The sequence below is a fragment of the Streptopelia decaocto genome (assembly GCF_964273445.1).
Source record: "Streptopelia decaocto genome assembly, chromosome: 14".
In the NCBI taxonomy this organism is placed as follows: Eukaryota; Metazoa; Chordata; class Aves; order Columbiformes; family Columbidae; genus Streptopelia; species Streptopelia decaocto.
Window position 1 is genome coordinate 2,377,530 of NC_138669.1, and position 25,343 is coordinate 2,402,872.

General features: G+C 40.2%; 1 protein-coding gene across 1 annotated transcript in view; it reads left to right on the forward strand.

Moving 5' to 3' along the window:
* Positions 1–25,343, forward strand: part of PTPRT (protein tyrosine phosphatase receptor type T) — a gene marked incomplete at its 5' end in the record, with an annotated part of 380,430 nt that overhangs the window by 161,645 nt on the left and 193,442 nt on the right. Inside the window, one exon of the mRNA XM_082065426.1 lies at positions 19,058–19,351. Coding sequence (XP_081921552.1) covers positions 19,058–19,351 — 294 coding nt within the window. The remainder of the gene's footprint in view (positions 1–19,057; positions 19,352–25,343) is intronic.

Consider the following 25,343-nt stretch of genomic DNA (forward strand, 5'->3'; position numbering starts at 1 on the left):
GAGGAGGTGGAGGGTAGATAAGATATAAAATTTATCCAATTCGCAAGTTTCTCTATTGTAACATAATTAACCTGTGGGAACTGCTACTACACAATATCATTGTAATGATTGCAAAAAAAGAGATATATTTGTAACCTGGGGAAGCTGGCAATGGGGAGTGGGGACACTCACTAATCCCAACCACTCTGTGTCTTCGTGTATATTTACAAGATCCGGCAATTCCTCCTTTGCAAAGGTGTAAAGTGGAGAGGAGAAGGTAGCAATGCCCACTGTGGAATACGTATATTTTTTTCAGTGTTCAGGATCAGTCCTAGGCTCCTCCCTGCAAAATGTGGTGCTCTTTACAAGTGCTGCTGCTCCTTTCCTAGGTGCACATATCTGTTCTGGCATCATCCTCAGGGATATGGTTTAGAGGTGGACTTGACAGCATCAGGTTAATGGTTGGACTTGATCTTCTAGGTCTTTTCCAACTGAAATGATTCTGTGATCTACAGAACAGCGCTGTGCATGGCGGAGTGCACACCAGTGCTGTGGTACGTCTGAGATGCTGGAAAGCTTCTGTGAGGGTGAGCAGCACCCATGCTGTAAAATGAGTTGGTTCTTTTCAAATAATGTAAAATCTACGTCCATCTAATTAATATAGAAGAGTGAGGAGCGATGTAACTGGGATTGGGGCACCGAGCCCAAGTGTTTGCCTGAGCTGCCACTAGAAGTGTGGGAGGCTCATTGCCTATGGGGAAGGAAAACCTCAGCCAATAACTGGGAAGTTTAAGATTCTAAATTAATTCCAACTCACACGGCCAATTTACAGCTTAATTTACCCCTCCAAATTAAGATGTTCTAAGTGTTCACATTCCATGGAAAGACCAAGCTCTTAATGTAAAAATTATCTACTTCCCTGTTCATGGGCAAGTTTTCTACATTGCGGGGTCTGTACAGGGATGTGGTGAAGAAATAGTTTGTGAGACCCTCACTGATGGAATACGATACAATGCAAGATGTATCACTCTTGATTCACTGAAAGTTTTCACTTAAATTACTGCTTTCTGTAAAGTGGTTTTCTCTTCTTGCTTTCTTCCTGTATCGTGCTTTCTTGAGCAGATGGAGTAAAATTCAAATGCAGGCAGCTCTACCTTCATTCTTAGGGGGCTTTTAAAGGAAATAACAGATCATGGGAAATAATATTCTTCTTTCTTCATCTCTGCTCTTCAGAACAGATTTAGATTGCCTCATTACAAATCCTATTTTCTTTACTCTGAAAGCTTCCTTAGAAACTTTGTTTTCCATTTTATGCCTCTACAATGTAGAAGTTACCTTTTTACTTTCTGAATTTTGGTGTGTTTTTAACAGGAGACGTTAATAGGGCTGATATTTTAGAATGCACAGACTTAGGGACTTAGGAAATGCATTTGGGAGGCTACTCTAAATGCAGGAGGTTGTCTAAGTGTAGGAGTTTGTCTAAAATGGGAGCCTTTCTAAGACTTCTTCCTTCTCATTTTTGTCACGGAGTAATTTTCAACAACTACCCTTTCACTGCAAATTCTGCCACATTTTGCAACACGTCTTAAAGGCTAAAGGTCTTGATCCTTCAGGCCAGAGACTGTGAAAATATTTATGTAACAAAGTTTTACCATGACCACAGCTCTGACTGCTGTGGTGCTATTAAACACTGAAAAGGAGCTTTTGCCGCTGTATCAAATACATGCTGCTGCTCACTGGTTCATCTGTTGGGTATCTGTTTATCTTATTAAAGGAAATAAAACAAGTCCTTTAAGCCATTACACTGTATATAAGGGACACTGAACCTGGCAAACGACGAGAAAAGATAACCCGCTAAAGAAGCTGGCCTTAAAACTGCATATTACAAGCATAAATCCTGGAGTGTTCCTGTCAGTCCTTAATGCCATGTGTGGAGAGAAAGGAAAAGCCTTGCTCTGTAGCTGTGATGGGCCTGTGCAGTTTTTCATGGAGACACTCGGGGTTTGTAGCAGATGTTCCTGTTTGGTATTTGGACGTGTCTCATATAGTGAACACTTTTGACATTATACATACAATGGGTATATAGCAGGTTGTGCGATGAGAAATGCATAAGCTTTAACCATTATTTACTTGCTCCCAGCTGTGAAGTGTGTGGGTAGCACAGAATCTCTAAATTTATTGGGAAGAAGGGGCAGAACAGTTCCTGTGGCCTCAAGGATGAACCCCTGTCCATTTTTGAAGACCTTCTAGGAAAAAGAGAATGGGATCGTGTATAATAGAGGTGTGACAAATCGTTTAGTAAGGCTGGATCCACTTGACTGTAAATTGGGCACATTGACATGGATTAACCAGAAACTACAAAGACTGGTAAGTAGGAATGGCAGAATACAGAACTTATCTGTTGTATCTTTTTAGGCTAAAGCGTGTCACAGGATTTGCCACTGACAGTTTTTGTGCATTAGGGTGTATCATCCAATCCTGGTGGGGGAAAAAGTGATTGCAAGTGTATGGCATAATCAGTTTGCAATTCTTAGCTGTTCCATGAGTGGCTTGTCATTTGAGCAATCATAAATGATCCATGATCACATTTTCCACTGCTATTTTCAACAAATGAAGCAATAGTAGTGTATCCTATAAATCCTATGATACAGGTAATCGTGGGATAGAGGTAATGAGAAGATATTTTTCCCAGTGTGTACCATATTGCAGTTCTTCAGCTTCTTTTATGTGTCAAATTATATCAGTACCTTGCCTAGGTATGACTATTTTCAACTGAGGTGTTTGTACATCCTTCAGCCAGATTCTCAGCATTCTATAGACAGCACTTGTTAAGTTTGCCTTGAAATTGGCTCTGTATTGGAGAGCTGTGTTGTTGAAGCGCTAGTTTGAGTCATTGCATTTACCTTCTGAATTACACTGGTCTGTAGTTAATTCTACTGAATAAGTTGTAGCAACATTCTGGGAGATGTTTTTTAACAAGGAACACAAGAGCCCTAGGACTGCCAATTGACTCATCTTATGCAGCTACTAAGCATTTTTTCTTGTTTACATATAAGAGAACGATGCCTTTAGATTTATTTTGCAACTACTTGAGAGATGCATGTGCTATTCTTACCCACATAAATTACTTTTCATTGAAAAATCTTGTATGTAAACACAACTGAGTTTAATGTCCAAACACTTTTAATTGAACAGCAGAGAATGACTGATTCTGATTAAGCTGACATCAGATTGGGACATCTTTCTTTATCTTAATTCCAATTAATGCGAAAACAAGACAGGCTGCTTAGATATAAGTAAGCTGGTAGAGCTGCTGTTGCCCAACCTGAGCTCAATTGCAGGACGTTGTTGCCCTGGGAAGGTGTATATTGGGTTTACAGACTTTCATCACTGGTTCTTTGCTGCCTAGTTATTATGACTGATTTAGAAAATGTTCATTCATAAGAGTAGAATCGTGGCTCTGTACTGTGAGTTCTGAGGATAGGAGTTGGGTGCGATTCAGTGGTGAATTAACCTAGCCAAGTAATTAATCATATCAGATGAAATCTTCAAAATCTCAACTTCCATGTCCCTGTGCTCCTTTCATGTGGTTACCTGAGGTCTCTTGAAGGATTCCTCTGATTGAAGAGCCAGATGCTGCTGTTAATAAATGTGTTAAGGAGGCATTGAACTTAATGAATCAAAGGAATGAAGGGGTTTGTAACATACAATTCAAGTAAAAGGCACTTAAAAGATTCTTGAAAAGGCCATGTGGGTCCAGTTAGCTAATTGCGGATATGAACTTGTGGATTGTATTCTGGCCAAATAATACGGGCACAGCGTTGGATACCTATGGGACTGTGCCATGGAACGCTGTGTGCGCTGCTTTCTTCGTGGGCTGTTGAGCTGCCTCCTGTCTTTACACAATTAAAGCTTAGTGAAGGCCTTTGCGTACCTTACGTTGGTAAGATAAGCTGCACCGCAGTCTAGTTTTATTTCTGGTGTGTGCATTTCCTTGTGATTATGAGTTGTGTACATCATGCCGATCCGAGTGTGCTCTGCAGAAGACTGAAACCGGTTCCAGTGGTTGTAGGTCGTCAGTGGTAATAACTGAATGAGCATCTTGTTCACCAGTTAACACTGAGCTTTGACAAGGTGAGCCTTGACAATCAGCCAGTTCTCCTGGACCCCTCATCTGTCTGGGACACATGAGATTCTTCCAAGGAGAACCTTGAATGGACCAGCATCTGGGGTTTATGATCCTGCTTCATTCCTTGTTGCTGCCTCTCGGCATCATGGAGAGTGTCCAGTTGCTTCTACAGCTCTTACAAATACATTGTGCTGGATTTCCCAGAAAAAAACCCCAACATTCTGTCTATAGCGGGGGTGATAAAAGACACGGCATGCTGACCTTTCACTTGTTCTGCTGCACACTCTTGTTTTCCTGCTCTTACCTGTTGCAATGATGTCTCATAAAGAAGGACCTTAAACTCTTGTGGTTAGATTTAATAACTCTCTGTAAAAGTAATTTTGGTATTGAAATCCTTCACTGTGGAACGGAGCTTATTCGTAGCCTCCTGTGTGTTCTCGTTTCCATTGTAAAACATTGGGCAATGTTCCATCGTAAGTGTACCGTGTTTAGGAGGTGGTATGAATAGTTAATACTGTGATTTCCACAGGATAACAAGATTGTCTAAATAGTAAGCAGTGGGCTGTAAGGACTAGAATTCAAAACTGGTGCCACAGGCAGTTCAGAGTTGTAAGTTAAAATTGCAAGAGATTGTGTAATGGATTGGCAACTAATGCAGTACTTGAAATTCATTTGGCATTTACATGCACGGTAAACTCCAAACGAGCTCCTAAGAACCCTATAAAAAGAAAAAGTGTGTGTGTGTGAACTGCTTGGTTCTCCCTCTAACGTATATCCTCTTGCTTCTAGCTTACAATTTGCCTTAGTATCGTTGGGAGGTTTTTTAAAAATTTAATTTATATAAAGAGGTGATTTACATTATTAGATGAAGTTCAGGCATTTCCAACAGTATCAGAATAAGTGGACTCACTGTTATCTTTGCAACTGAAGCTTGTATATTCTGTGTGAATTCATTTCAGTTTTACTGTCCATGTTTCAGGGCAGCTTGCTTTTATACGATGATTCCAAGAAAATACAGCCACAGGTTTTATGAACAATGAAGTGAATGCCTGCCAGTTGCATGGCACATCACGTTCAAACCGGCAGTATGTGACAGATGTGGACCTAACGGCTCTAAATCACTGTGTGGATTCACTGTATTCCATATTTTACTCAACTTCCAATAAGAGTTACACAAATAAATTAAAGTGCAGCTGTCAAGATCAGCAGCAGAGTTGAAGGCGTATGTATAATATTATGTATTAAGGAACCAATGTCTTCTTCTGCAAAACTTTGAAATATATTTTGCCAGACGAAAGCAGCAGATTTGTTTCCACTGCTTGTTTTTCTTGTTTCACTTTTAATAATCAAGAAGACATGAAATCAAGATGATTCTAGAGGTTTTTGTTATGGTTTTAGGACTGGTTCTGTATCAGTTCCATCAGTCCCAGTCTAACCTTTTCTGGTTATTTCATCACTTGAACTACCCTGGAAATGAAATCCTGTAATGCTTCACCAATGGAGTAACATACCTGTGCAAGAAGCAACCATGGCTGCTGAGAAGGTCCAGTGGGTTTAGTTAATTTTCTTTATGAAAGTATTGCACACTTCCAAAAATCAGGGTTTTGTGCAATCTTACCACAAACCATCTACAGACAACTCTATTAAAAACCCTAGTATTTTGCTCTCTGAGACCCAGCTTTTGACGTTGTTGGTGTGCGCCTGTCGGTTTGACTTGCTCCCCAGCGATTTCTTTTGTCTCTAGTCACTTTTTATGCAGTTGGCATTGCTTGTTCTGACTGTAAGCTGCATCCTTTCTCGACCAGCTCTCACATCATCTCCTATCTCCCAGTACTCCAGGATCTAATCAAATATTCATGTTGTGGTGAGAAGTATAGGTGGCCATGCAGTGGTTTTCTTTTCCCTTCCTACTACTTTTTGCTCCTGGTCTTTGCAGGGTTTTTGATAACTGTTGGTTAATGGAATTAGGTTGCTTGAAATTTGTCTGTACTCACATCTGTAGACCTATGGTTGTTTAAACAATTAACAGAAAGCATAAAGTATTTCTAGCTCACAGATAGTGTTTTTCCCTTCCCTCCAGGCTGGTTAGAAACACCTGTTCAACAGGCTAAATTCATCAAGTCATTTTTGATCATGTTCGTCGGACTGTGGAGCTGTGCCAAGGTCCTACTATGCAACAAATGGGTTCAGAGCAGGCACAGTGCAGCTTCTGTTAGAAAACAGTTTCCTCTGGTGCTGATTCTTATCAGCTTGCCTGTGAGGGATAAGAAATCATCAACATTTCAGGTTACTGGGGAACAAAAGAGCAGAAACTTGGCTTATTTGCATCACAGTGGTAACTCCATTTATTTTGGATTTGTACCAGCATAAACTAGATAAGAATTAGGCACAAAGCCAAATAATCTTCGTATTTCTTAAATAATGAAGCAAATCAACAAGGAGCTAAGATGATGAATGGTTAACAAATGATAGTGGAATGATCAGATGCTATTCATTAAAGCCAGGTATTACACCGTAATGTGTATCTGTGCATTCTCAGCTCAGGAGATGTTCTGTTGTTTTTAAGGATACCTTGGGAGGAGGAACTCTGAAGCAAAACAAATTTGGTTTAAATAGCCTTACCAAGCAGTAGAGTTCCCTGGTGCAACTATTCTGGGTAAGATTTGACCTGTAATATTCTTCTCCAGCTATTCCCAGGGTTGTGATTATGTAAATTTACAAGTTTGAGCAAGAAATGGTTTTCTGTGGCACTGAAGAAAGATCTCATCTTGCATTAACTGGCGTTTATTTGGGCAATGTAGGTTTCTGCTTGTAAAGATAGAAAATAAATAGATAAAAAAGAGGGACTAAACGCTTTAGTATGCACAAGCACGTCAGATCCTTTTAGACAATTGCACAGGACTGTTCTTCTAGAAGTTTTGTATTGCTGTTCTTCCTTATGGTCCCTGTGTTTCAATAAAACACAGCAATATTGTTTCGTGTTGAAATGTGTAAGAAATTGAATGTTTCACCAGGTACCTGACAGGAAATACTGACAGGGGGAAAGGTAAATTTTGACCCCATGCTTAATAATTATGTAGCAATAAAATCACTACTGTTTTAGCACAGACATCATGATGATATGACAACTTATACAGTGACTTCTCTGCTTAAATTTTTCTATTGATCTCCATCAGCAGGAATTCCACATATACAAATTAAAGGGAAAATAAATCCCTATGTGTCCTAAGTCTATTTTATGTATGTGGGAAACACTCAGATAATCAACCTTTGGTATTTTGCTTCAAAGTGAAAGCTGCAGCTCTAGGGTTCAAAATTTAGATTTCCAAAATCTGTGGCATTTCCTTCCTTGTTTATCCATCAGCGCTTCAAATCACATCATAATGGAATCTAACATAATGACTTCTCTACTGAGCCAGGAAGCACAGTCCTTATACAAAGTGATAAACATTCCTTATCAAAGAGAAAAACGATTTTGCAAGTCATAATTTGAAACTCTCGTGTAGGAAGAAAACTTTTTGTACCTAACAGTATGTTGGTCATTTTGGATTTCAGTTGCTGATTCCTCAGTTTCACAGGATGACATGTTGTTCAGGCTGCTGCTAATTATGTGCTCGCTATTATGGTAATTGACATCTCTCAGTTTTGTTGTTATGACTACAAAGTACTTGGTAACAGGCTGATAATGCAGAAAGGCTGCAGCCTGTCTTGCTGGCTGGGAATCAATCACTGCTTCTTTCTGTTCTGTCCGGGTGCCGAGTTAAAGCTGTTTGGTGCAGAGTCTGTTTGTACAGTGCTTATCAGCACAATATTAGAGACATGATGGAAATGTAAATACTGCAGGTATGTAAATATATAAACACGTATAATTCCCTTCTCTCAGTCAGCAGTGATCTCAACTCCCACTCTGGGGTAGTACGGTGTTTAATCAGATTTTGCCTCCTTTTTAGGTTCAGCCAGAAAGTATGGGTGAATTTCTGCTTCTTGATGATTCTTGAACTGTTTGATAGCTATATTTAGGGAATACTGGTGTTAGAAATCAACAGATTGTATATCAAAGCTTATGTATCACTGTACGTCATCCTGAAAGAGTGACCAGTCACTATGACCTCAATCCTTTGTACCATTCTTCATATTGTTAAAAAAAGCAACTTCCATGCCTTAGTAGATTTCCCATTATCTTTTTCCCATTTTTAGCCTTTGCAGTACACAGTGAACCTCAGGAACTTACTAAATGTATGCCTGTAGGGGATCAGACTATGTAGGAAAATCTCAGCAGATTAAATCCATAAATCCAAATTGAATCTGAACCTTCTCAGGGAAGTCCAGGTTCAATTTGGATCGTTTGGGGGAGTAATAATATACTGTGAGCAGAAAACTCTGGACAGAAAGGTTTCAATGAAGAAAGTACTAGTAATTTACTTAGTCGTATACATACATCATACTTGGACATCTGCAGATTCTGGTTTAGGAATATTTGTAGCAAAGTAAATACTCTGTCTGTTAGCTCCTTGATAAATGATTTTAACCTACCCTCGCTACCATTGGGACGGGTGTTTTTGTAAGAGGGTTTTTCTTTGAAGGAAGATGCATTGCGGTCTTGGTAGATATGCACAAAACTTGGTGTGATGGGAATCAGACACAGCTGCTTCTCTAGATGAACGGGTTGCTGTGGCATAACCCTAAATGCAGGATTCTGCCTGTGCAGGACCCAGGTTGACCTTAACATGGACTTAACACTGCTTTTCAGGTACAGGACCCATTAAAAACCACTTCATTTCTACAGCCTAAACTCCATACTGCAGCTCTTCCAAAGCCTAAACAGGCTCCCAGATTTGTCTGATGGTGGGAGACCTTGATTTTATTAACTGTCTCAGGGCCAACACAACAGCAAGCAAGGGGATATGTATGTAACACAAGAATTCCTGAATTAACTGCAGACATTCTTGTGAATATTAGTAGACTTATCCAAAACCAGTAAAACTGATCCAGGATCCTGGATCTCTGGTGGCCCTCAGGTCTAGTGGAAAAACCCTGTTTGCTTTTCCTTAGTTGGGCTAGTAGAGATTTAGTGGAGTGGTCTGGCCTCTTGATGAGGGACTCACCCCCTGTGCTTGGACATGATTTCCATTGTGCTGCAGCTGGGGAAATTACCAGCTCTCACTTCCCATCCCCATAATTTCTCTGCTACTGGCTGCTTGCTCGGTTGGTCGCACGAAGAATAGATGAGCAGAAATGTCATTCATTGTTCACCACTGCAGATTGTTGTCTTAGGCCTTCAATCTCATCTTTAATGGCTACGAAATAGGTTCTTTCATACACAAAAAAGATTTTGAAATGTCTCTTTTATGCTGTTTGACAGGGAAGGTTGTGATACAGGGTTAAGACTCCTGAAATAAAACGGGCTTTGAAGTTCATGGTGTCAACAGGCATGACTTCTCAACCGTCTGCAAGTGCAATGTGCCATTAAAACTGTATGTTTGGTGTATGGGTTCAATGTACACGGATTTCTCAAGTTCCAAACTGAGCCATCCTTCAAGCTTTTCTTTTTTTTTTTTTTTTTTCCCTCATTAATATAAGAAGAAAAAAGAGAGAATACAGAAAACAAATTGATTGTTCTTTGTATTTTCTCTAAAGTAGCAAGGCTTTTACATATATCCAGGTAATGTCAGATACTTTTGAACTATTAACATTATAGTCGGGTGAAGATCACGGTCCAAAGCTCTGTTCAACTTATGTTATGGTGAAGTGCAATAAGCAGAGAAAGTATTTTTCTGAGAAAAAATTCTCATATTATTGGAGAGTATTTAGAATATTCATTTATTTCAGGTCAGGCATTCTTTCAGTTACAGTCAGCAGTTGAAAGTTGTTTGTTCTTTCAGGAAAAAATAGCTGGACTATGTAAGTATTAATGTAAATATTCAGTTTTGGAAGTACATCTCTGTAGCAGGCAGGATTTCTTCTTTTGTGCATATTTTACACGAGCCTGAGAGACTGGTCAATGACTTAAAGGTGGAAGGAGATCCCTTTATCTCCTGGAAATTGCCACGAAACTTCAAGTTGTTCTTCCAGATCTTATCTTGCTAGGCAGTGATTCCTTTTGCCACCAGAAGCAAAGATTCTTGCAATACTGACATTTAATAAATGATGAGGTTGCTCACGTAGCTGTATAAACAGTGTGGCCTTGGTGGCAGCAGAACAGTTATTGGCAGCAACTTGTCTCATTTTCACACTTTGCATATTTGTTGTCAGTGAAAGTGGAAGGGTAATTAATCTCTGTGGTGAGTTTCAGGGATGAAAAGCGCTACTTTACGTGTAAACCATAGTACGATCTATATAGGTGTTATTACTGTGAATGTTTTGTAATCTACATAAGGAATATTTCAATATTATTGATATCCAGCTATTCAAGTCGTTTCCATAGGTTTCCTACGGTGAACATCTATGCTTACTCCCAATGAAATAAATAGATAAAAGTTCAATTTGGATGAAGCGTAGCTGTGTCAACAGCAGTGTCTGCTCTTCCCTTGTGCTAAACCGTGTTCCTCACCATCTGCCCAAGTATGTGATTTCAGTCAGTTGAGACATGAGGCTTCCTCAAATGAGCACTGAGCAAAATTCCTTTTAAAATTAGTTTTGGTTCATCCAAGTTTCGTATGAATACTGAGATCAGAATTGTATTCTTCCTTGGGTTAAGATCAAGAAAACATATGCTCAGGTGGCCGTCCACTCTGAGATTTAGTTGCCTGGACAGTTTGTCCAATGCTGCTTCACACGATACAGGTACGTTGGTTGAAAAGTTCCTGGGGTGCTGCTTTCGTGGTGGCTCCTGAGATCCCTGTTGGCATGTTTGCCATTTCCATTACAGCATCAGCTCGTTAGAGGCTGTGTCAGATTGGACTTGCCTCCTTATGGTCAAATGTGATTAGTGTTTTTCACAGATCTGTCATGGGAAAATAAGTACTTAAATGAGAATATTTTGCTTTATGGGCTGAAAGAGCCTAAATTTGCTTGTCAAGCCTGGCATAAGCTTCTTTGTAGGGGGTCATAAAGTCTGTAGGCTGGAACACAAGACCACGTTCAGTTTCTGGCCCTACAGATATCCATTAATCTTTATTTCCAGTAATAAAGCAACATCCTCATAGTTGCTTCACCAACATGTTGTGAGGATTAACCGTGAGCAGTTTCTTGAAATGCACTGCATGTGCACACCTCCGTGTTCTCGCTCTTTAAGCCAACCCAGCTCTGGGGTACATAATGTATTTGCAAGAAGAGAGATCAACAGCAGAATGACCAGCGCTACCTCTACGAGTCTCCACCATGGTAGTTTGTCATATTTAAACTCCGGCCTGGCTGTTACCTTGGTCCTCCTCACTGTTCCTCATCTCTTCTGTGTATCTTCAGATGGTGGTAAAGGACAATTAATTCCCCCCTTGGCCTTAAATGAAGTGCAGAATCCTGCCGCAGGCTTTTCCTGCGAACCTAGCAGGTTGCTATGGATTAAGCTACTTAATCAATCCAGACAAATTATTCCATGCTGCTTCATAGGAGTCAATACCTCCAGCCGCTTGCCATTTCAGCAGCTTAGAGACTAACGATCCTTCATCCTGCAGATGGAGATGTGCCAGAAAGCCAAAGTTGCTAAATAGCTTCTATAGATGAAGCTATAAAACCTTGTTGCCTTCATCCTTTCCCACCATCATAAGCTGGTAGCATAGCAACTGATGAAGCTGCTTGAACTTGGGTTGACCTGAAATTACATGTTTCACAGTTTGTGTGTTTATTCCCGCCTTTCTACTTTTCTTGGTGCTCATTGAGTTTACATTTCTAGTCCCTATGGGAGATTAGCAGATTGTTCATGCAGAAAGCTACAATAGATAACACATGATATATGAACTTAAATAGTCCATGGAGTTAGAAACAAGAGAGGGAGCTAAAGCTGGCCCTGACTACTGACTGGTGGAGAGGACTTTCTTTTTGATGGGATGTGGATGCAGTTTTCCATATCTTTGATGGAGCCACAAGAAAGAAGAGCCTACCATAGACTGTTGTTTCGAATTGTAGTGTGACAAAACTGGCTGTTAAAGGAAGTAGAATAGAGTGTAAATGTACGTGGATTATAGTGACCCTGGGGTTTCTCACACAGGGTGGAGAGAAAACTCAGACACGGGTTGAGAAGTAACCTGGAACTTGTATGGCTGTTGGTAGATGCACAGTTGCAGCAGTTTCTCATGGTGAAATCAGTGTATTTTCAACAGTTTCTGGAAAGCTCCAGTATTTTCACCTCCATTGTCGAAGGAGAGCTGATGCTCAGTTCTCATACTTCATGATACTTTCGGAATGACTGCATTCAGTTATGTGTCTTACGTTAAACCCTACCTTGGTTTTATTCATAGGTCATTTCAAGATTAAGAGGAAATGTTAGTTCGTGCATATCTGATGCATCTGTCATCCAGGGAAGCTCCACAAAATGAGGGAAGTAGAAAAAAATTAAAAATTACTAATTGTTTGGAGAGGAAAATATATGAAGGATGAGTTTGGAGAACAGGATGCTGTGCACAATTCTGGGGGTGCAAAATGGAGCAGTTAGATGCCAGTTAGAGAAAGTCATGGTCTTTTTATTCTTACTGTGCTTTTTTTTTTGGTCAAGTGAAAATAGAACATTTTTTCTGTGTATGGCATAATCTCACCAGATGGGGCTAAGAAGCTTCAGCCTCAGAACAGCCTTAGTGAAAGAATGAAATTCTCTCTTTGACAAGCACTTTAAGTATTGAATTATTAAATCGAAGGGCATCACTGTCACCACTGAATGCTCTGGCTACATATACAAAAGGAAAGTGGGTTGTGCTCATCTTTCCCAGAGAAAAGCATCATTTATCTTCATGGGATGGTTTTAGACTGCAGCATCTGAGTTCTGCTGCCCTGAATGAGGGCATTCAGAGAGCATTCGAAGAGCATACAGGTGCTCAGTGTTATTTCTTGCCGAGTGGTTCTTTCCACAGTTTGCTTTGTGGCTTAACTGGTTGGGTACCTCACTGTGTTTCACACTAAGGCCCTGGGAAAATCCGAGTTAGGAGGTAAAACTAATCTCATCTGAATTTTAATGCCAGTCAAAGAGAGGGGGAGGGATCAGGGAGAAATTTTTTCAGTCTTAGATATGCAACTTAAGATGAGTTGTACGTTCTCTAAAATTGTCCATTTATCTCCATTGACTATAAAGGAGATTCGAACTATACAGATTCGAACATATTGAAGCTATATAGTAAAGGACAGGGTACCTGTAATCAGCTCGTGGATGCTTAACTTTTTAATGCACAGAAGTCTTTGTGTTGGGCTTCTTCATGGTTCATGAAAGATCTCTGTAAACAGAATGACATTCTATAACAATGACATTCTGTAAGCAACAAGAAGCATACCACTGCTTTTGGTCATGATGTCACTGTGTAGCTATTTTGCAGTTGAAAAACTCAGAAAATAATATGCATTTTAAAAATGAGAATGAACTGTCCGTGATTCCCAACCCTGTGGAATGTTGCCTTCTGCCCTCTCTGTGCTCAAGACTTATGAATGTGTTTTGCTGGAGTACTGTAGATTCCTACCTATCAATATTGAGCCATGAAAGAGTCTATAATCACCTTTTTTCCTCTTTTACAGTGCAAATGATGACTCAAAGAGAAACATTCAGTTCTAATCTATGTGAGTTCTTGTAATAAGCTTTACAATTAGAGCGCAGAGTCTTCCATCTAATTCACTTAATTTACAGTGGGAAAGGAGATACTGTTCAGCTAATCCGATGCTATTTTCTTCTTTATTAGAGAATGAAAGCATCCTGTGAGGCTCTGGTTGGATTCGGGCTAAGCTTCTGAGACACAAGTAGTGTGGAAGGCTAATGAAATAGCATAGTACTGTAATTCCCACTTGGTGTCTGGTGCCCCTCTCCTTTAACCTACAACACAATTAGAAGAGTTGGTAGGAGGCAATTGGGTCTGTACCAACTCTTTCTGGTCTCAGGGCGACACTAATACAGGTAGACTTTCTTCAGCCAGGGTTTGTTCCAGCTGTCTGGCGTGGCTGGCTGCAGTGCTTTTAGGAAAGGGTTAATGGGCTTTTCTACTGCTTTACAGTAACTTCTGTTAGCATTACTGTGTTGCTCTCTTTAAGCCCAGGCAGCCCAGTTGCTTAATTTAGAACGTATGTATTCAAATCACCAAGGAGCATTTCCACTATGTCTTAAGGGGAAAATACGTAGAGAATACGTACTCTTCATTTTCACCAGGCTGCAGCAAGTTCTTCTTTAGTATGTAAGTCCTATACCTGCACTGTTGTGAGATGTAAAGGGAATAGTTCATAGTCTTTGAATGCAGGGTTTGGGGAATGTCAGATGACAAGCACCCTGCCAAATATTGGCTCTTCTGCTCTATTGCCTTTCTTTGGTGATATTGATTGCTGTCCCTTGAGATCGGCTCATGTCTCGTTTTTCATTGCTCTTGTGCTGATTCTTTGACCACTTCACTCAACTCTTTCACATCTTTTTGGATAATTTCTAGTTTCTCCCCCACTTCTTGTACATGAAACTCGTGGCGAGTCCGTTGTAGACAGAAACTTTAGTTCTAATGGGAAAAGTGACAAGAAAAAAGCACATGACATGCTGTAGCAAATGAATATTCTATACCACAGAGCACTGGAGTTACTTACCACTGTGTTAGTAAACTCTGTGTTGGGAATAAACATCAGATAGAGAGGAGCGACACTAAATTTGGTATTCCATAGAACAATGTAGCAGTGTTGAAATGCAGCCCCTCAATTACTGCTCTAATGTCCTAGATCTTTAGCTAAATAACCAACCTGCTATGAACTAAAAGGGTAAAATTCCATTTTTGTCTGTCAGTGTTTGATTACTAAGCATATAAGCATCCTGTGGCTGATGGTTCCTGAGGCTGAATGCAGCGTTGGTCTCAATGGGGGCAAGAACAGACCTGCGTATCCACAAGGCTGCTTCACATACTACAGGAATGCTCACAGAGGAGAAGAGGTTAAACCTGGCTGTGTAAGGATGATGTGTGCCTTCTGGGACTCCTCTGTTTCATAATGGGATGCAAAACCAACAGTAAAGGCTTTCACACCTGTAAAATGTATAAATCAGTGAAACCACTGCCCCTTGTTCTGTAGGCTGCAGAAAACCTAAATCTTCCTCTTCTCTCACTTTCCTGGACTTTGGCTTCAATTAAATATTTGAAATTGTTGTTTTCAGAATTGGTTCTGGGCTTTTTTTCTTTGGGAGCGGACAGACTATATTGCTCTCTGGTGCAATTTACCCATCCAGGTGAATTAATGAATCACTTTATTAATGCCACTGGCACAGTCTTCCAAAGCGGTTGACATACACCACTGCTGTCAGCCTGTTACATCACTGCGAGACAGATCTGAATGTCTCTCTCCTAGACAAAAACCCAATTAGTACAGTGCTTGTCAGTGCGATGAAATAGTCTTGTGCTAAATACTGTAAAATCTTTGTGCTGTTTCTTTGTGCAATAAATGGAAGTTGGGACAATCACTGGAAAAGGGAATTCAACTGCTGCATTTATTACGGTAGTAGGAAGTGTGCTAATAAGCAATGCCAATATAAATACTATCGTTCAGAGCTCAGAGTGCTTGTTGCTGTGGTGTAAAACTGCAAAGTGTCCTCATGAATGCTGCTCAGACAGTCAAGAGAGCCTCTAATTACGAGCAATAAAGAGTGCAGAACAGTTGCGCAAAGGATGGAGGGTCAAAACCAATGGTATTTAACATGATTGCTTCTTTTCTTAAAACAGCTGGGTTTGCTGCCTTAAATGCAAATTTAAGTACCTATATTCTCAATAGCTTTTAAATCGTAACAGTCTGTGGTTGTTGCGTAGAAAACGATACAAATATGGTTTCTTCTGTATTTTTTTGCTTAGAAAGATACTGAGAAACTTGAAATTTGGTTTTCTTGCCTTCCAGTCCCATCCTTATCCACTTGGCAAGCAGAGTCCACAGCTGCTCATTTAGGATGCTGTGAGAAGAGCTTACACCCCCCATTAGAAGAGGAATAAGCAGTATCATGTTTGAAAACACAGAACCTGCTTGACAGGCAAATCTCTTATGATGGCAGCTCCCATCCCCACCTCTTCAACCCCAAAATAATAGAAAACACAGTCCCTTCTGATCTTATTTGTAGAACATAGTGTTTTGTAGTGTTAGGGAATCCATTTGTCTAAAACCATCCATAGGCCAACAAATGCAAATGAGAGCTCACAGTTGTCTTGGTTGTGCATTTTATCAGTTGATAGTGTTATGAACAAGTTAGGAATTAAAAAAAATAAAAAAAATAAAGCTTTATTCTTGTAAAATCTGTAGTTTAAGAGGTTTATCCAGCTGTTTTAAGATTACAATTTTATAATTCCTTTTTCTTACAGATTATTTCACAGGAGATAGTGAAAACAGTTGATGAGGGTTTCTCATGTTTCAGTCATCCCAGTTGCATCTGAAGGACGCAGGGAGCCCATTTTTCTTCCATCATCTATCAATTGCTTGAAATTGCCCTGCCTAGAAAAATCATACAGAGAAATATTCTAGTAGCAGAGACACTCAAGAGCAATTGCCAAAGAGTAAAATACGTGTGCTTTCCACAAATGTTGGAATGTGTAGTGTTCATGGCACCAAGCCTGTCAGAGTCCAGGGATCAGCTGGGTGATGCTTTTGTCATATGGTTCAGGTAGTTCTGCAAGGAGCAGGGAGTTGGACTTGGTGGTCCTTATTGGTCTGTTCCAATCTGAGATATTCAGTGATTCTGTTTTGTCTTTTTTGGACCTTCATGGTAGTTTTTTCTCACACTCTTTGCGCTACTAAAATTTGTCATTTTTAAAGCTGAAGTGCTCAGCCTTTTCACCCATACGCCACGGCTGTATTTCCTCTTCTAATGGGAAGAGAAAGGCCCATCCTAAATTCCCTTCATATCTGCACAGCTGCACCCGCTTTGCTTCTACAGTAAAATCTGCCAATGTTCAATAACTCCCTTTTTTGAGCTTGTGCTACATACGTTTTTTGTTTCCTTGAAAGAGGACACTCAGGAACCACATTTTCCTGTACCCTTCCTGAACCTGGGATTCAGGCTAGAATCACAGAATGGTTTGGGTTGGAAGGACCCTCCCAGCTCCCCCAGTGCCCCCCCTGCCATGGGCAGGGACATCTTCACCAGCTCAGGGTGCTCAGAGCCCCGTCCAGCCTGGCCTGGGATGTCTCCAGGGATGGTTCAGCCACCACCTCTCTGGCCAACCTGGGCCAGGCTCTCACCACCCTCAGGGGCAACAATTCCTTCCTCATGTCCAGCTTGAATTTAGTTTAAAACCGTCACCCCTTGTGCTGTAGTAACAGGCCCTGTTCAAAAGTCTGTCTCCATCTTTCTTATCAGCCCCTTTTAAGTACAGAAAGGCCTCAATAAGGTCTCCCCGGAGCTTCTCTTCTCCAGCTGAACACCCCAACTCTCTCAGCCTGTCCTCCCAGCAGAGCTGGTCCCACCTCTGAGTCAGCTATTGCTCCAGATGCCCTCGGTCCATCCTCCTCTGTGCCCGGAGAATGGCCGCAAGGGAGCAACGGGCTGGACAAAGCTTGTTAATGCAAAATCCTGTCTGGATCAAATGGAGCTTAAAATACGGCTGATCACAATTACATGTGTACAAGGCCAATCTGTCACCATGTTTATTTAATCAAGATCACATCGAGATTTTAATTAAAATGGTAAGCTCATAACATCAGGCCGGTCATCTGTAACTGATATGTGTTTAGTTACAAAGGGCAAAAATGGTCATTCTTTATGTGCTGTTTTTGCTAAATAATGGGTAACTTGTTTAGATTAGTTGCAGTAATATGACACAGAGAGATATTATAAAAATTGGTTCTTGTCCAGTTGGTGCCAGTAGGAAAGAGCCCGTTGTTTTCAGTGAGGTGGGACTGAGCCTTGAATAACTACTATAACAGCTTAGTTTCTCAAGTTCAGAAAATAGAAGCAAGAGTTTAAACTCCTAATTTTCTACAGCACCTGTTCTTTCAAATGGTTCTTAGAAAAGGGAAAACTGATGGGGGGGGCGGGGGAGGGAAAAGCATCAACACCTTTTTTGGGGGTGGGGTGGGGAGTGGAGGTTTAGGTTTGACTTAAAATAAAGAGAAGACACCAATGCTGGGTGTCGTCTTAATTTAAATCATTTTGGCAACAGTAGTTTTTACACTTGGTAGATGAGACTTTCATGTCTGTTTAGCAGGACAAACCGCTCTGTTAATCAAGCTCAGTCCAGTAAATCTCTTTTAACTTGCAATCAAATCCCAGAGTAACGTGGAACATGTTGCTATTGAAGTCTACAGCTCAGGAGAATGGAGTTTAATATTTAATTTGTCTTGTGTTCAGCTATGGTGTGACTTGTAAGATGTCATTTTTGCATTGGGAATAAAAGTCACTAAATCTATCTTTTAATTGGTTTGTACCTAGAAACAGTAATAAACTGTTTGTGATTTATGATGATTTGATTTTTAATAGAAATGTACCTACATGCGTTTCTTGAAAACAAATTTCTTGGAGAAATATCTTTATGCAGTCAAAACATAATCAGCCTGACATTTCATATGAGAAAAAGATTTTGGCAGGAGTTAGGGAAACAGTGCAAAATAAAAGCAGAAACAAACATTCCGCAGATGTTTCCAAATTGGTAATACTACCCCCGGTGTAAGGGGGCTGAATTTTTAATGTAAATGAAAGAAGCCAAGCTCTTTTCAGTAACAGATTGAACTCTTGTGAAAGATTTTGTAAATGACAGGAGAAACTGTGCCTGTGTTACAAAAGATTTGGGGACAGCCTTGCTGTACAGACACATAGTGGAAATTTGATCCTTTTGACAAAATCGTCTGAGGCCTCTCATGGTTTCTTTTTGCCTACAGAACCCCCAACTCCTATTGCCCCTCCTGAGCTTCTGGCTGTTGGAGCCACATACCTGTGGATCAAACCCAACGCCAACTCCATCATCGGCGATGGACCCATCATACTGAAAGAGGTGGAGTATCGGACAACCACTGGGAATTGGGCAGAAACACACATCGTAGACTCCCCCAATTACAAACTATGGCACTTGGATCCCGATGTGGAGTACGAGATCAGAGTGCTGCTCACCCGCCCTGGAGAAGGAGGGACAGGACCCCCGGGACCACCGCTCACAACAAGGACAAAATGTGCAGGTAGGGTTTCTGCTGCTTTACAACACGGTGCAGGTATTTTGGTTTACTTACGAACACATTACAAATGGTCCTCCACACATCCTTATTGTAGGTGTGCTTCATCAGTGAGCTGAATTGGAAATGAAATTATAAATTTTGATCTATCCTGGAATATTTTACATTTTATTCCATGTTCAAGTATTTAAGAAACTGGTTTTATGCATGTAGTGTGTTTGCCAGAGTTTTTGCTAGAGAGTATGGCTGCTTTCTGTTGAAATGAGTTTTCCAACCAATTGTCCAGTAGGCAAATTGTTCTCAAGACTAGTCTGTTATAAAATTTTCACCTTGTAAGTCCATAACAAAATATATGGTGTTCTTTGATAATGGTTCAGCATTGGTTAATAACAAATTGACAGTGCTGCCAGTTTATGAGTGCAGTCTGATGAGGCAGTAAGCATTCAGTTTTTAAATACATTTTTGTCTTCAGTTTAATGGAACTGATTCTTCTCACTTCTGACAAAAATAAAACCTGTTCAAACACTGTGCAGCATCTTCCCTTTGTCGTTCATATTGGAACAGATCAAATTTGATCCAGGGACAGAAAAAGTCTATCTTCTTTCTAAGCCATATTGGCCTTTTCAGGAAAAACTAAAGGATCATGTTGCTCACGTTTCAGATATATTGGCTGTTCATCCTGTTTTCATACATTAATCATGAGCCATTAAGGGAAATCAAGCTCTGTGCCTTGCAAGGGGCAGAACAGAACAGTTTTCTACCTCGTGTGTTTTTTCCACCACACAAGTCTCTTCTCAGGATTTGCATACTTGTAATTTTTGCAAGGTCCTTACAGTAGTGTGAACAAAGGACAGAGACTAAAAGGCTGCTTTCCTTTTTCTGCAACTTTCCCTCCCTCCCCACAAATTACTGGGTTGCAGCAAGTGGATTTAATTAGTGGAGAGCTTATGCAAAAGCGTTCTGGTTCCAGTTGCCGTTTCTGACCCAATAGCAGGTCTGAAGCATGAAGAATGCATAAAGAACAACCAAATACCCTCCTGGGATGGGATGAAACAGCACAATCTGTGTTCCTCACCCCTGGTCCCAGCATGAGCATCCCCAGCAGGGTCCTTGTCCTCTAGCAAGAGAGGAAACCTGGCAGGCTGAGGGCATTGTGGGGTGGGGGACACATCCTTACTGCCTTTCCTTCATAGGACAGGTTATAAAGCAGTGAACGTTTGATGTCTCTCTGAGAAAAATTGTTTAAAAACAAAAGAACCCCTGAGTATAAGGAATCTGGCATGGAGGTGTTTGCTGTATTCAGCACCTGCCTATTGGGAGGAGGTAGATGTTTGGAGGCTCTTCTGCACCTGGGTGCAAAGCATGAAGTGAGATGGATGATGTGCTGGCCTGCTTGGGAAATGGGCACATGTTCTGCTCCTCATCTTTTGGCTGTGTCCTCCTTCACTAGTGGGGTCAAATTCTCTAACCTTCAGCAGAAACAACTGCAAGCCTGGCACTGCGCATTTTGCATAATGAAATATGACACGCTGAGGTCTGGTCTGTAGTTCATGCAATGTGACTTTGCAGCACTCTCTGCAGCATGCAAACTCACAAACTTTTCTGTATTACCTGTAAAGAACGCTTTCTTTAGTTTAATTCAGGGTAAAAACCAACCAAACAAAAACACGGATGTTGACATTGTGCTTAATGATGTCTTGTACTGCATCCCAAATTGCTGAGTTTCCTTGCTCAGCACAGATATCGACTGACATAATGAAGGATGACGTAGGTAATTTGTTCGAAACGGCTAAGCTGTGCCACTCGTTGTTTTCTGTCCTAATTTACTAATGAAAATCTAACTGGAGAAGGTCATTCTATTCAAGTTAGTTGTCATACAGAGCTCATGGAGATTGGCGGTGGCATTTATGTTTTGTTTAGGGCATTGCGTGGGAGAAAATGTAATGGTCTTGATCTAAGCATGGACTCAAAGGAAGAGCAACACCAATATCTAAATATCTATCACCAATATCTAAATATCTGTCACCAATATCTAAAAGTGTACAACTTCCGCAAGTGTCAACTGAAATGATAGACAAGAAAATGCAACTCGTTATTGCAGTTTTTATGTGTCTTGGAACTCCGCCTTATTTTGGGGATAATTACATTAAATGTCCACTGTAAAGATTTTCCAAAATGCACTGAACCAAGAAAACAGTAACACCGTCTTGTTTCTCTTATAGTACTTAACAAATGACATCAACGAAGATCGAGGGGTTTTTAAATGGCTGAGGGATGAGTGATGATGCTTTTTTCAGGTGATTTTTATTTTGGTTCTTTGTCATTACTTTTTCTTAGTCCGTGGGAAGTGCCAAAATCTCCTACACATTTATATGCAATCAGTAGATGACCAGAGTAATCCTATTTTACTGAATTGTGTTGGTGCTGTGTTGATTAGGCCCACTAATAAATGTGACAAAATTGACTGCAGAAATAATAGTAGAGAATATTACCTATATTGGAAAATAGGTATTTACTTATTTACATTGCAAGAAATCATTGTAACCATAAGTAGAAGCTGTCTGCAACCTTTCAACAGTATAAGTTAATGTTCTTTTTACTAAATCTTCTTAATGTCTTTTCATGTAGATATTCTGTGTTTGTGTGCTGGGGAGTCTGAGTAACCACCGGCATAGCCTTCAATTTAGGCACACCTTGCAATGGAGAGTTATTTTTATTTTCATCTCTAAATAAGAACAGGATTTGGGAAGGACCATGCTTGTCTTGCACTTGAAAACAAGCAACAGAAGCTCGCTTCTGAAGCTGCAATATCTGCTGAGAGTTTCTTGACTGTTGGCCTTGCATCAGAGCAAAAACATAACGAGAAGAGCTCAGCACGAGTTTAGAAACTCATTATATCATGATGCAACTCTTATCAAAATCATTCAGGATTTTCAGGCTTTTGCTCAGAGTGAGTGGAAGTTGTTTACATGGACTTTAAAAAGTTTTTCATTTTATAGAACCCATAAAAACTAATTATGAAAGGTCTTGCTCTAAATGAGCACAAAGAAGTTTTATTAAACTGGATAACATCTTATCTATAAAGAGTATGTGCCCAGGTATCTGTTATCCCAGTGGTGATGTTTTGGGTTTTCTACAGGACAGCATTACAAGCCTTCATTTATATTTGATCTTCAGAGATGACGCTAAAAATGAAGTTCCATCTTGCCTCTTATAGGAAAAGCCCACTACCAGAAAATATGTCAAGCTTGCCCTAGTAAAGGAATTGTGATTTTGTTGTTGTGGGTTTTGTGGTGGTTGGTTTTTTTTTCCTCATAGATTGTGATGTGATAGGTCGCGACTTCAGGAGAGGAGAAGATTAAATGACCTGGAGGCATAAACCAGTAAACTGTCAGTCAGAGGGAAGAGTTGCTCAGCACGGAATGGGGAAAAGAGACAAACTGCTGAAGGTTGAGACCAGGCAGAAGGTTGAGGAGTGGTTAAAAGAAAGATAGATATAAAATATTAGGTATTTACCCCCAAAATGATAGGTTGGGGGAGATAACAGCATCAGAACAGTATCTTTGAACTTAGTTCCCAGCAGTGCCCAGTAGTTCAGTGCTGGTCTTCTGAGTGTGTCTCTTTTCGCCATCCTCGATAGTTAAAAAGAGCTCTTTAAAATCCTTGTTCCGTGGGCTGTATTCAAGAGTGTGCTTTGGAGAGCTGTCATTTGGGAGGCTTGGGGCTTGTTTTCTTCTCTGTGTTTATTTGCAATTCTCCTGGTTTTGTTTTTTTCCTCCAGTTGCCACAGAAAAGGGAGAAAAGGGGAAAAGTCCTTATTTCCTCTGGTGGGTGGGAAAGAGAAGGGAAGACCTTGCAGAAGAGGCCGTCACTGTGTGTGTGACAGAAACCTCATCTGAAAAATATTTGCCTTCTAGTGGGATGAACTTGCATGAAATGCAAGGCCAAAGAGTAACATTTCAATGAATATTAATAAAGGGACAGAGATAAGACTTTCTTTAAAAATTATATTTAGACCCTGGTTAAAATCTGTACAAGCTATCTTGAACATTAGCCTCTCTGCCTTTTTGGATGACGACAACAGGTGACTCATAAGATGAGGAGGGTTTTGTGACCTTGAAACTTGGAAGCAGTTTATGATAATAGGAGGTTTGTCCTCATATGAAGAAATTCACATGGATCCCATGCAACCTGTGTCTTGAGCTGCTAGAAGGTGGGTTGTTCAGCAGGAGGATGTGATCTGGCGATGGAGAAAGGAGCAGTTGTCAAGATCAATATTCAGTGTTTGATCCTGGCCTAGGGAAGTAGAAGTTAATCTTTAGCACTGTGCCTGAATTAATTACTCCTTTTAAAAATAGTCAGGATGAAGTAGCTGGTGTAAATGTAAATAATCTGTACAGTCAGAGTTTGATATAATATTGCAAAGTAGTTGGAAAACCTTGTCCTTTGGTTATTATTAAAAGGTATATTGTATTAGAGAAAGGAGGTAGTTGTGTGCTCTCAGGAAATGCACAAGCTGAACAACCAGGTTACTTTCTGTGCTGAGTCAGCATGAGTTGTTGCAACAGGTTTAAAAATATTGCTTTCTGATTTAATTTGAAGGTGATAGCTCCCATTAAATAGGAAACGTTAACGTGTGAATGTTGAAAAATAAGATTCAGGGTTGTTATACTGCTGCCTTCATTTTTTTTTCAAGCTTATTAAAAAAAAAACTGTAAAAAATCTGATATGAGTCAAAGCACTACACAAATAGCATACCAAGTGATTTGAGAAAGAACTCTGTACAACTGATGTGTAGGTATTATTAGAATCACTGATTCTTAGAGTGATTTAACTTGGAGTTACTCTAAACCTTGTCCTGAAACATACATTCATTTCCCTATTAATATTAGTTAAATTTTAACTCTTAGCTGCACTGTCTTCTATAACTTAAAGTGGAGACAACTGGGAGAATCGATGCTTTTTTTGGCAGGATTGCCTACTTTTGATAAATAATTCCTGTGGTGAATTAACGGTGAAATAAAATCCTACCTGATTTTCTTCTTTTCTGTGTTGGTATTGACGTGAAGGACTTTTTCTCAGCTATGGTAACACAAATCTCTGCAGTGCATGTTCTGCTTGTCTTCGGGTTTGTTCTCTTGCTAAATTCCGTGAAACAAAGGCATGTGTAGCACAAGGAAATGAAGTTGTTTTTCTCTTGCTAGCGCCTGTTCCCCAGAGTTGTAGAGAGCAGCTGGTGAGAATAGAGGGATCTTGTCTTTGAGTTTTGGTACCTGGATCCCACAAACCCCGTGGGACTGGGGCTGGGTTGAGTGACTTTGTCTGTTTAGCTCGATGATTGACACGGTGTTCGTTCCGCCGCAATAGCCTGCGGCATGTCAGCTAGAGACAGTTACAAAAATACGATATTCCTTCTTTTTGATCCTTGATCCCCCATTTGTGCTTGGGAACAGCCTGGTAGCAAAGCTGAAAGAGAAGGGTTCACCTGTATCACATACTAACAGCTTCAAATCCCTTTTGCATAGAATATGATGATTTGTCCTGCCAAATTGATTAAATAGATAAGAAAAGTATCTTGATTTCTGCGTTATTCCTTCCCCCTCCTAGCTTAATTTTTGGGGGAGTAGAAATATGGCATCTACCCTTTAAAAACAGCTGAAAGAAAAGGTGAAGTATTTCTGGAGGACACGCAGTTTGTGGCTCTGAGCATGTTGGGATGCTTCTCTTGTCTCTTTGTCAGGTCTCACCTGTTTAGCCCAGATCCCTGCAGAACATCAGCTTTTTGTCCTGAGGCATGTGGATTGATTGCCCTTATCTTAGTCTGCATAAATAGAATTATGAATATAACAGCAGTCATAATAATGCTTTGGTCTGGATTTTTTCCAGAGGGATTTGGCTCATGATGGATTTAAATTCTAGGGATTTATTTTTTTTATCTGCAAAGACAGTTTGTTATCCAGATTTTTTTTTTAAATTTTTATTTATTAGGATGAAGCCT